The sequence below is a fragment of the Gasterosteus aculeatus genome, chromosome 12 (assembly GCF_964276395.1).
Source record: "Gasterosteus aculeatus chromosome 12, fGasAcu3.hap1.1, whole genome shotgun sequence".
NCBI classification, from domain to species: domain Eukaryota; kingdom Metazoa; phylum Chordata; class Actinopteri; order Perciformes; family Gasterosteidae; genus Gasterosteus; species Gasterosteus aculeatus.
The window spans coordinates 20270089-20283147 of NC_135700.1; the positions used below are offsets into that span (position 1 = coordinate 20270089).

General features: G+C 44.2%; 1 protein-coding gene across 2 annotated transcripts in view; it reads left to right on the forward strand.

The window, feature by feature from the left end:
* map2k5 (mitogen-activated protein kinase kinase 5) overlaps positions 1-13059 on the forward strand; it is a 39168-nt gene that overhangs the window by 19694 nt on the left and 6415 nt on the right. Inside the window, exons 18-21 of one of the 2 annotated variants that reach the window (XM_040168723.2) lie at positions 2257-2283; positions 2606-2638; positions 7744-7805; positions 8808-8853. In XM_040168723.2, coding sequence (XP_040024657.1) covers positions 2257-2283; positions 2606-2638; positions 7744-7805; positions 8808-8853 — 168 coding nt within the window. The remainder of the gene's footprint in view (positions 1-2256; positions 2284-2605; positions 2639-7743; positions 7806-8807; positions 8854-13059) is intronic. The other variant, XM_040168730.2, reaches the window with a different exon arrangement.

Below are 13059 nucleotides of genomic sequence, written 5' to 3' on the forward strand. Positions count from 1 at the left end.
TCTGCAGCTCGTTCTTTCCTTTGTGTGCGTGTGTGTGTGCGTGTGTGCGCGCAGTGGACTCATCACCTTGCATTTGTCATGATTAGAGATGGTCTCTTTAAGTCCTCCTCACCACGTGTGGGGATTCGTTTGCGTCCTTTGTCAGGAGTTAATGGAGTTTTTGCACGGCTCGCTCTGAAAGTCTTTGAAGACACCAGACCCGATGTGACGTGTCTACAGCCGCCGGCGCCGTCGCTTCTGATTGATTTGTTTGCTCCGTGTTTTTTTTTTATTTTATTTTTTTAGTTTCTCTGTACGTCACATTTTCACAAACTCAAATGAATTTTTATGGTTATAGTTATTTGTCTGCGTTTCAGGAGCTCCCATCACACGTCGCTGCATCCATCTAGCAGCACGGGCGCTTCTTCCGCTTCTTCCTCTCAAAATGAAAAGCGTTGTAAACAATGTTTGCTTTAATTTCACAAGACAGTTCCATGGGAACAAGTAATTAGTAAGTGTATTAGGCTTCCTCTGGAGGCTTTAGATTAGTCCATGAAAACAAAGTGACCCTTCCCACTCAATCTACGTAACGCTTCACAAAACACCCCTCGCCATCCGTCCTCCTGATTGTCACCAACGCATTTTTTAATAATGAACAAGACCGGCATGAACTTGCTTTTGGCTTCCTTAAAGAGCTGATAACCTTTCTTATTTTGACATTGATACAACCTGTTTGATTGTAATATGATCATTTGTAAGGGCCCCCCAACCAGAACATGCATGCTCACCTTTTTTGAAATTGAGTGTTTGGATCACAAAGGGCCCTTTGAGTTCTTACCTTTGAAAATCGAAGAAGAAAGAAGAAAACCAGTCTTGAGATTTTTCAAAAAAAAAAAAAAATGTTTTAAATGGCTCTCGAAGTGAACAGAAACCATTTGATATCTCAAAATCGTGACTTAACAATTCGTCAGAGTCCCATAAAGCCAACGTTCTACACGACTACTACACAAGCGCTGTGTGCGTCATTTCGTGACCGCCAGCCCCTTCGCACGTCCTGCAACAAACACCACTTCCCGGTTCGTCCTACATCCATTTCTTTGTTATTCTCAGACCAGGTTTCCAGGACAAAATGGGAAGAAATGAATTATTGGAGCGTTTGAACGTCATATTAAACAAGGTTAGCCCTCGGCAGGGACGTGCTGATGATAATACGTCTACCAGACAATCAGCCAACAGTGGAGAGACTATTAGCAGGGAAGCATACGGAGGCATTTTTAAAGGCTCTCTTTTTGATATGTGGTCAAGCCACCTCGTACAAGAAGAATAAGTGCTCAATTACGCTTGAATAAGTTAGTCTCCCACTATCCAATCTCAACCCCTGGAGTAGCACGCAATTTGGTGCTAGTAATTATTTCTGAACAAATTCGTTTTCCATAGTTGCCTTTAATGTGTCTGATTCGGGCAAAACTGGATCCAGAGGCAGTTTAGGAGTCTCTTGGTAGCTGCAGAGTGTGAAAAGCTGTATTTAATTGAGTGAATCAATAAGTTCTCTAATGCACTGTCAAAAGATCCGGAGAAATGAGCAATTTATTTACCAAACAGTCTTATTTAGCTGACCCTAGTTTTCAGGGTTGTGTAATTTAGTCCGTATGATGGAGATGTAAATTTAGTTTTTTTTTAGAAATTAGAAAACGGCTCGTTCTAATGAATTCTTCCCTGGGGGGGGTTCTTTGCTTTTTATTGTTTTCATTCAGTGTCACATTTCAAATCTTCCAAATCCTGTTTGAGCTGATGTAGTTCATTCAGTGAGGCCGATATCTAACGCAAACGGGTTTCCAAGCCCAACGCCCGTTATTTGGGGTCTTTTGTCTTTTTTTCCGGTTGCCCCATCGTCCCGGTCGGGCAGGTAACCCAGCGCATCCCGGGCCGGCTGGTTGTCGGTGTGGCACCTCGAGGAGTCGGCACAGTGAGCGCGCTCGTTACAGAGCTGGCTGGTTGTGGCGGTTATCCCAACGCATCTAGATAACCTGGGGGGGGTACGAATAAAGTGCTACCCTGGAAATGAGCATCAGTGGAGCTGTACCCCCATTCGCCACAAATGAGAAGGAGGCCATTAACATTTGTGTGTTTTCATTATGTAAATGGCGTTAACGCATACTCACAAATTGCCGAGAGGAAAGCAATAATTTTCTCCTGGTGATCATAAAGGGCAACGTCTTGATTATGACACGCTAATTACATATTGCCTCGTCGCCTCTTCTCTGTCTTGTCCTATAGATTCAGAAAAATCAAGGATCTTTAATGGTGAGTTTTATTGCACTGTAATAGTACAGAAAACAGATTTCCCACACGATAGTCTGTTACTCTTGGTTGACTCTCTCATTTGAACCCGACACACACGCACACACTTAAATTGCATTTTTGCAATGAAATATTAGATTGTGGAAACTGCCGGTATTACGTTAGTTGCCATTATGGAATAATAAAAACGTACAGGAGCTTGCTGCATTTGATTAATTTAAGTAGATACTTTTTGTTATTATCACACTATTGATTTTCCCCGTTTGCCGAGAAATTCCTTTTGGGCTGACATGTTTTTTTTCTCCCTGTGTGCCTTCTCCTGCAGCCTCTCCAGTTACTGCAATGCATCGTTGATGAGGTGAGTCCTCGTCTTATGTGCTTTTGCATCTAAAGTCAGTCCTAATGGCCCGGAAAGCTTATATTTTGTTTCCTAATGAAGCAAACCACTCAGGCGGCTTTTCTCCCCATTCACTCAACCCTTCACCCTATGCAAGCGCCTCAGGCAACACACATATGCACACGCACATTACTGTAGAGGTTGGACCTGTCACGAGCGCCGCGCACGTATACAACAACAAAGCTCAGAATGCAGCGTACTGCAGAGCAGAACACCGGGAGTCTCCTTTAGCTGCTAAAAGGAATAATACCATATACACAACAGGGATGAACACACACAAGCATGGAAATGGGACAGTCGGACCATTCAGGAGCTAAAATAGGCCAAATGGATCATGAACACAAAGAAAACGTTGACAAGCATAATTCTTGAGGTGTCATTCTAACCAAAATGTATAAACGTTCCTCGCCTTTTTCTTTGTTTACACTAGAAAACGGCACGTCGTCTTTCATCCGATCTCGTCCACTTCCCGACAATTTCACATATCGCTTGTAATTTATTTTAACGCTGGAATAAACCCATAAGACCGAAGAAACAAGTAATGACGATATGAGTTTTAATGTCTTATACATCACACCAGGTATACGTTTACACGGATCTTCACCTGATTCTGAAATGCCATAATTTCCAAACAGAAACACACACACACACACACACTTTTTGATGCAGGAACAAGGTATTTTATGATGTCGCTGTACATGCTTAAGCTCACCCTGCATATTTTCCTATCAAAAACAGCAATCACACCTTTCCCTCCTCTCTCTCTCTCTCTCTACTTTTTATTATTTCTTTGCTGACGGAGGAAATGCCACCAACACCTCTGCAGCCCAAACCAGCCCCATAAACCCCATCAGCAGCTACACCACACATTTAACACACAATGTCACTTGCCCTTAACTGCCTATAGCTTTGGTCGTAATTAATAATTAAATGCTTTTGGTTGTAATGGATTGACCCCGGATGAACTGTTCATTAGTCAGCGAGACAGAGGAATCACTCAAAACTATGTTTCCGGTGCCTCGTCCTGTTCTCCCCCCCCCCCCTCGAGGCGAGAGAGAGAGCGCTTATGTCGTCCCCAGCGAGCCGGCGCTGCCTTTCTGTCCCGGCCGGTGCGGCGCTGCGGAGGAAGAGACCAGCGCATAAGCACTCTTTAGAAAGATGGAGTTGCTCGGATAGAATTTAAAGGTTGAGGACTGCGCTGCGGTGATGAGCAGCGGTTTACCCACAGAGGTTCAGAACCTCGTTACCTTTTAGCACTTTTCCATTTTTAGTTTTCAGACTGTTTTAAATAAATTCACTTTGGGTCTTTGGTATTAAATATAACGTTATTAAATAAAACCTCCCTTTACATGTAGCACAAAAGAAAGATATTAATGTAAGCCGTCACTGTCACATCTTTCTATCTTATTTTTTTTTTACCCTATCCCCTTGTGATGTCTTGCAAAAGACCTTTAACAATACAACATCCAGAATGTCCTTTGTACCAAACAGATGGGACAACAAAATATAAACTACAATTCTGAACCTGCATTCACACAATGTTCAGATTTTGTTTCTGTCAATGTAATCTAGTGACCACGTATTTTATAAGATACGACCCTTTTTGCCCGCGTTGTCTCCCCTTGAATCAAGAAACAATCTCTTTTTGTTACAGCTGATGCTGGAGGTTTTATGTTTGATTTTAATTGTTCTCGATCTCAGCTCAGCACTGGAAGCTGTTGATTGTTTAATCCTATTGGAGGACCTTTAATAGGAGGTTGGCATGCGGGGCGCTTCTTTGAACTGGCTAAAAGTCTTATTTATGCACCAATTCATTTATACGAAATTCTTTTAATTTGAAGAAGGTTGGTCACGTTTTTATCAACTGTGTAGCATCCCGGTTAGATTATTGGTGTTTCCTGTATTCGGATTGAAGCCCTGTTTTAGTTTTAATTTTAAGAATCTACTGATGACCTTTTAAACATTTAATGGTTCAGCTCCCAGTTATTCTGCTGAGCTGCCGTTCTCACTGTGAGCCACAGTGCAGCCGTATCTCCTCAAGCAAGTGACCGGCTGCAGACCAGGTGTTCTGAAAGGTTCTTTACACAAAGAGTCCATCGTTCTGGTCGAACTTGTGGAGTTCAGAGGCTCCGTGAACTCTCCCTTGTACCGTTGAGCGGTTCCTTTTCGAGCTATCGTTTCTCTTAAGTGATCTACGCACACCTGACGTGTAGAACGCGAAGCTCATTACTACTGTAGATCTGATCTGCATAATGTTTTTCTTTGGTGTAGCGTGTGACTTATCCACTGGTGATTTGAAAGTTGCTTTGATGGCTGAATGAGTAATAGGCTTCTGTGAGTGGATCATTAATATTATTGTAGCTGGGGGTATGCGTGTGGTGTGGGGGCGGACTGTAACAGTCTACCGCACTTTTTCTCTTTTCTTTTCTGTAACACACAATGCTAGAAATACAGACCAAATAAATAAGGAGATAGCAATTTGAAGGTACGCGCGTCAACAGATGGGGAAATGTAGAGGAGGAACAAAGATTTGGGAATGTTTTGTGGGAAGGAGGGTGACCTTGAAAATCATGACATCACGATACAATAATAACGGGACAGAGAAGAGAAAAGGTGGTTGGATGCCACAGTTTACAAGATAGATGGACCTGCATTTTACCCAATTCACACACCGATCCTCACTTACCAAACAGTGTCTAGCTGTTGGAGGAAATACATTTTAAAAACCCTAAAGCAATGTCACACACATCACTTTATATTTGTCTATAATTCAAGTAAAACTTAAGTTCCCTCCATCTGTCTGCTGTCCACCCTCATTAATGTGCCATTAACTTGAATAGCAAGTGGCTCCACTAATAAAGAACTCCCGTTTTATTTCCAAGCCTGTAATTACGGATCTAATTTTGCTTAATAATTGCTTCATGGCAATGACATGTATATTTACTCGTAGCCTTGTACCCTCGTTGTGTGCGTGCCGTCTCGTAGTGGAGTGCACTGACAACCGGAGGAATAATTCACGGGGACACTTTCATCAGCCTGCTCGTCTTTTGTGCCCGTCGCCTGCTGCCACATCAAAGCTGCAGCGTTGGTCCTCTCAGCTGGAGACATGAATACATGCATGTGTGTGTGTGTGTGTGTGCCCGTGTGTGTGCGTGCGGCTGCAGAAAGGTGCATGCAAATATGTGTGTACACAACACATGAATTAGTTTTCGGAGGCAACACTTTACGCCAACTGCGGGTCCAGTTGATCCGACCGTGTGTGTGTGTGTGTGTGTGTGTGTGTGTGTGTGTACACACACACCGTAGTACAGTAGCTGCAAATTGTTTGCTACTCTCCCTCTAAACGGAGTGTACACTCGGGCCCGTGGCGCGCGTTGCTCAAGGGCATTTGTTTGTGCATGCCTGTGCGTGTATGTGCATGCGCTATGATATATTGCTCATCCAAGCGGCGGCGGCGGCACTGTGAAGTGCAGCGAGATTAGAAGGGAACCCGTTCCTTTGTTAATTTAAATGGGTTCATGCATCATGCTTTGCGGGAGCCTGCCGATCAGAGCATTAAGGAATAGCGAACACTGCCCAGAGGTGTTTTTTTAATGGCACAGCAGGGCTTCGGATGTAAAGAGGTTTAATTCGCCGCATTTGAATAAACGGCTGCTTGTGGAACCGAGCTTTACGACGTTTGTGCACGTCTGAGTATTTTGTGTATTTTTCGTGATATCTTCTGGTGTCACGTTGTAGATCTACTCCTGTCTGGTCAACGTAGTGTGTGATATTTCCTTTTGCATCTCAGGTAAACATCTGTCTTGTGCACATGCTTTGTGTCGGGATGCCGTGTGTTACATTTCCACAATCTGTGGCACAGAAAAACATTTCCAAAGAGAACGAACGTGAATCCTGTGTTTTTCATACTCGGCCGTTCGTTGCGGTCTCCTGACGTTCACTGCAGTTGAGGCAAAATAATATATATTTACTTATTAAGATTTTTAATTTGATACTGCTTTTGCTATGAAGTGTTCTCAGTTCTTTCCGCCAAAATAAGTAAATATTAACAAGCGGCAAACAGAGAAGCACAGTGAGAATAGGGAAATGGACGGAGTAATGAGGTGAGGCTGTTCTACACGACACGGTTCATGGAGCCTCCATTGACAACATGTCACAAGCCCCACACACACACACACACACACACACACTTGTTCATTTTGCATTTTGTCATTTTCTGACATTAAGTGTGAGTTTTACAAATATGGTCACCCTTATATTTAAAGTAGATTTTAGGCACTTGATGGCTAAAGAACATTTTAGTAGGTTGAACAGTTTGGTTCAAGCTCCGGTTGCCATAATGGATCATTAACGTTCCAAAGAAAAGCCGGATTTTCTATAAAATACATGAATTGTTGTTAGTTAGTTTCAGTTCAGGGTGGAGTCTGCACACAGGAGTGTCTTTGACATTTGCACTTTCACCTTTTGAATCACCGGCCTTGTTGGTCGGTTGACCCAACGAGAGCAATGCAGTCGTTCATTAAGTAGCGTGTCGATCACAACTCAACGCTCCCATGAATACAGACACAAGGAGGAGAGCGTGACCTGCACATAGAACACAAAAGTGTTTGTACAAGAATCCCAACATTGGTTTCTCTTTCAAAATGATGTTGTATATTTAGTGTTGATCTGAAAAAAAACTTGTGAAGCTTTGGGAGTTTCTTTGTTCTTAAATATCCTCCTGGTTTCAGTTGTAGCTGCGTTCCTCTCAACCTATTTCTATTTTTGTTAAATTTCTTATTTAATTTAACTATTCAGATTTTAAAGCACTACCAATTCAGATTTTTATTTATATTTATTTTAGTCAAATTTAGGGTTTTGTAAAGTAATAAAGATGAACTTGCAAAATTGGTTTTAATATTTAATTTCATATTTGAATATTTTCAAACTAAATTAATCTGAGCGATGGTTGACTTTAACCATAGTTCGTGTACCGTGTCTGTGTTTATTGATTTATTTCAGTCAGTGTTACCAGTCCTCCCAGTTCAAAATGCTACTTGTCTAAGTATTTCTGCTCTTCTCCACAGGACCCTCCGGTTTTTCCTGTGGGCCAGTTCAGTGAGAAGTTTGTTAACTTCATCACTCAGTGGTGAGTCGCTTGCTGTCCTCCGAAATGATTGCGTCTCTATTATCTGACTGCAACGGCTGTGGACCGCACCGTGCATTTATTTGTGTCGCACTTCACAATAGCTTAATACGCGAGGGGCCAGCGGGCCACCTGAGCCCCGCGCAGCCAAACTGAACAATCACCACGACCACAAGCTGCATTTGACGTGGACCCAAATGACGGTCAATGAATCTGAGGTATAATGGCAGTACAATGGGATTAAAGTGCATTTGCCTGTGTGTTAATGCACTCCGGTCACGACGGCTCTGGCTACTCTACTCAGCGCTGCTAATGTCGAATAAAGAGCCAAGGAATGGTGGGTTCATCTCATGCAACAGGACAAAGACAATGTTTACACTGTGTTTGCCTCTGATTCATTAGCCTCCTGTAACCTTTACAGTTGCACAAACATCGACATACACACCCAAACCACATGCAAGCTGTGTGTGTGTGTGTGCGTGTGCAACACTCACTAGCTGGCTGTACCATCTGTTGTTTATCCCCCATGCCTGCTTTATTTACTCAAACAGGGCATCTCTCTCTCTCTCTCTCTCTGAGGACAGACTGAGGTACCTGCCCCGGCATTATCTCCTCACAGGCTATTCTTAGAGGGTCCTGTTCCAATCTTTGTCACACATAAAGCAGTTTTAACGATGAGCCGCACCCCCCCCCCCAAAGTACCCAAAGAAACACGGCCGCTGCATCAGTGCGGTATCCGCCTGGGTTGTAGCTTTCTGAAATAATAAGGAATATTAATGGAAATTATAAATATTAATTAAATGCTTCCATTTGAGCCGCTTGTCTTGTGTCGTGAGGGAACAGTGTTTACTTCTCTTTCGGTTCATTCTGCGTCGTGAAAGGCTCCTCTTGAGAATGAATTTGCAGGTGAAAATGATGTTGTTTGAAATGAAGATCCTCTTAAACAATGACACACACACTTTGAATGGTGGCTGCATATACACTGTTTGTGTCTCTCTCTTTCAGTATGCGGCGGCAACCCAAAGAAAGGCCGGCCCCGAATAACCTCATGGTGAGTTGAAACGAGGCTTTAATTAAGTAGTTCCAAGGACCAGAAAATATAGGTTTTGAATCACTGTGTAGAGACGGTGTTTATATTCCTGCATCCTAGTGAAAATTCAATTAAACATAACTATTATGTGTGTAGCTACAAATGTATTTGTCCCAATGATTGAGGTGTTTTGGGTCAAGGAGCCTCAAAGTTGTGATTGCTACGTGGAGGCAACTTTAATGAACTTTTGGCTTCCAATGGAAGGTGTCAAAGGGGAATGAGAAACCTTGAGGTGGGACTGAGACCTACTTCAGCAATAATTAGTTAAATTCACTGCTCTGGTTTCACCCTCTGATCAGGATCAGCTGTTGTACCACAGTCAAATCATTTTCATTGAGCAATGTTAAGTTTTGTGCCGTAATGAAAGGGGAAATGATTTTAACTTGTTTGTCCCCCCCCCCCCGTCTTTGTGTGTGCGCAACGTTAATAGTGCGCCCATGTCAACTTCATCATTTTAACACCTCATTGTACTGAGCATAATTCAAATTGCTTGATGTATTTTCCCAAAGAGACTAGAGGATGCCAGTGCTGTTTGATTCATCAAAGTTCAAAAATCTTGCATAGTTTGAAAATGGATTTTTTAATATTTTAACTCGCAAAAGATGACAACAGAATTGACACAAATTAAATACCTTTTTAATGTTCTGAATACTGGATGTTGATGCACTTTCGTTTGAGACTTGAACCATTGGTCCAGAGGATTTTGCTGTTAACCTGCGTATCAATGGGAGAAAAGTTTGCATTCCAGCATATTTAAACAACAGAATCCCACCTACAACAAATCAAACCCACTGCACACAAAGTCTTTATAGTCAATAGGCGGATCAACAAAGAAAGAAAGGTATTTAACAAAAGTAGAGCCTATTCTAAAAACGCCTCTAACTGGCTTAATAAAGTACGCACATCTGTCACTCGGCTGAGACTTCCTGTCGGAGAACAAGGAAGCTGAACGTCATCAAGTTGATTGATATTCGGTATTTACTCGATTGGAGTAAAGTTCTATAGACGAGGGATAAGTCTTTGCTTTATTCTTCCTGTGGACGAGTGGCTTACACCTCCTTCCCGATGTCGGGGGGAGGTGTGTGTGTGTGTGTGTGTGTGTGTGTGTGTGTGTGTGTGTCTGTGTGTGTGTGTGTGTGTGTGTGTGTGTGTGTCTGTGTGTGTCTGTGTGTGGGGGGGGGGGGGGGGGGGGGTCTCTGTTCTAGCATTAGCACACAAGGCCACGGCAGTTTGCACATGCTGCCTTTTAAGAGTTGCGACACGCTGCGGTTTTCTGTGTTAGGACCAAGGACAGCGACGGCCTGGTCCTGGGGGGGGATGGGGGTGTAAATGCAGAGCTGCTAACAGATTGTGTGTTCGCGGTCTCACACCAGGATGGGGGAGTGAAGGGGGGGGAGACGCCGTGTGGCCGCTCCCTGCGCCTCCTCTTGATGTCTGACCCGCGGTTCTGTGGCGCTGCTCGATTTTCTTCTCATTTTGAAAAACATCGGCGTTGTTTGTGTTAAGTCACACCTTTTGACTTTGTGTGACTTTGTCTCTCCGTATCCTGGACAACAAGTTGTAGGGGGGGGGGGGTTCTATCTCCGTCTTGCCTCACAAATCTTTTCCACTGCGTTGCGCCTCGAAGGAGAAGGTGTATATCTGAAGGGAGGCTGACATGAAGCCTCCCTTCAGCAAAAGTTTGTCCACAGCCGGGACCAGGACCCCCCGATCGGCACTCGCACGCTCCTGTCGGCGTTTCCTCTTTCTCGCTCTCCTCCTCCTCCTCTGCCCCACTTCCTTGAAATCCACTGTGGTCCCTCTGCGCTCCCTCCCTCCCTCTCCGATCTCCCCATAGCCATCGTCTTTCCTTTAGCTGTGCTCCTGTCCTCCTGTAGGCCTTTCATTTGCCTCCTCTGAACTGAGATATGAGGTCACGGATGCCTGCCTCCGTGGCACCGGCCTGCTGATTGTCTCTCCGTCTCCTCCGCTTTCCCCTCGTAGCTCTCAGTCCACCTCCTCCCTGAGTACATTAAAACTCTTTGCCTATTCTATCTGTATGTTAATGCAGCTCCCTCTGCTTTACAGAAAGGGCCGCAGTGCTCTTCCTTTTTTTGGTTCTTTTTGTCATTCCTCCTTCACACAAAGAGTGTAGACCCTGAGCAAATGATTTTGTTTTATGACCATACAAACTCGCCCAGTGGCTCCGGTTTCAGCTTGTGGTTTCTCTAATCACTGTATTAGCTTTTATTGACGTCATTATTTTCACTGGGGTTTTATCCTATTAGACGTTCTTTAAAGGCTGCTGTTTGTCTTCGTGGGTTCTGTCCTTGAGGGTTCGTGCACCTTTTTTAATATTTCCTCCTAATCAGAAAACCCATTTTCTGGAGTTAGGGTTGCGGTTTGAATAAAGGGAGAGAGAACGAGGACGATACAAAGAGAAAAAAGGGCCTCGCTTACTGTTGAAAATAAGCAAAAGAGAGGTAGCACGAAAGAGTTGTGTGATCACAATGCAGAGCACTACAGCAGGCGGCTTCAGAAGGACGTTCATTGGACTTCGCCTCCACTAAGAAGGAGAAGAAGCCGTTTTCCGTGACAATAAATATCAAGCTGAGGTCCGTCTGGCTGTATCGAGCTTGTCATCACTTCACGTGTGTCACGCGTCATTCTCCTCTTTCCTCCATTGGGGAAGAGCCGCACGTCGAGCCGTCTGAGAGGACATTTCAGGTGTTCTTCTCCCCGAATACTAATGCATGTTTCATTCTAAACGGGCCGTCCTCCTTCTCCTCCCTCTCCTCCACTGGGGGGGCGGGGGGGGGCTGCTAATTGTATTTATTTATTTAATTCAATTTAGATGCTAAAAATATAGAAAGTAGAGTGTAGTGGTTTATTTTGTGTATCCATGTGCTTGTTTTTGCATGCGAGAGAAGAAAGAAACAAACCCACACCGTTGTGTTCTTTGATTGAGATTTGATGGACATTTCATCAGCCCCCCCCCCCCCCCCCCCCTCGTTCCCCAGCCAGCAGCCTTCGCACAGCCTTTTAGCACCCTTGTCAATGCAGCCCTCCTATTCTGCTTTTCTATTCATGGGAACACACACACACACACACACGCACACGTTTTGTAGCCCCCTTTCAACCCCGGAGACACCAGATGAGCCCCACGGTTCTTCACAAAGGAAATCTCTCCTGCGCCTCACTGTTCTGCCCGAAATCTAGTTGGGAATATCACACACAAACACGCGTTTGAGTTTGTTCCGCTCACGGCGGCAGTTACAGAAGCATTTTTGTTATTCACAAACACGCTTTAACTAGTTCACATCAATCGATACCATGGTGGTCTTAAACTGCCGCGTCATTAAATAACTCTGTTTATTCTGGCTGCATTGACGTGTCGGCGTCCCGCGAGGGTGCGTGTTTTATCTTTCTATAAGATGTAATGTAGAAGTTGTATTATGCAAGCAGACGTGTGTGGGGGTGTGTGTGTGCGGGGTTTTTTGCAGGCCGACGTCTCGCGTGAGTTCTAGTTATCGCGTCTGAAACTTTGGCAGCACCTTTTGTCGTCGGAGGGATTTCTGTTTACATCGCTACACGTGCGAAAAGGATTCTCACGTCCATGCTCGTGTATCATCTCGTGTCTCTTTCCGGACTAGTGCCCAATCACTCTCCTCCCCTCCCCCCCCCCCCCATAAACTCTCCTGTCAGCACCTTCTCTGCAAAATGTTTTCACATTTCACCCGTGGGTCTCCGTCGCCCTGGAGCCCATTCACACGTACACGGGCTGCAGTGTGGCGCTGAACAGTGGCGCCATTTTGAACCAGAGCCGTCCTCAAGATCACACGTACAAAAAACATATTGGAGAAATTATGACTTTTCTATCAATCCAACATATTTGATTTCACCAATTCAAGGTTTCTTTTTGTTCAGGTGTCTGTTTGTGTTGAATAGTCAGGTAATCATTTAAATGATTAGTACCCGATTCATTGTTTATTTTGCAACAAGAATGTCTCTAGGTTTAAGACGTTTTGTCTTCCAGTATACGATGACTGGCTCTACAGATGTTACATTCACTGCCAACTACCACCTGCCTCTTCTGAAACGCATTCTTCCCTGATGTCACATCTTCTCTCGGTGACCAGCCAGATTTATCAGCTCAACTCGGGCATTTTGCTCTCGTCCACCTGGTTG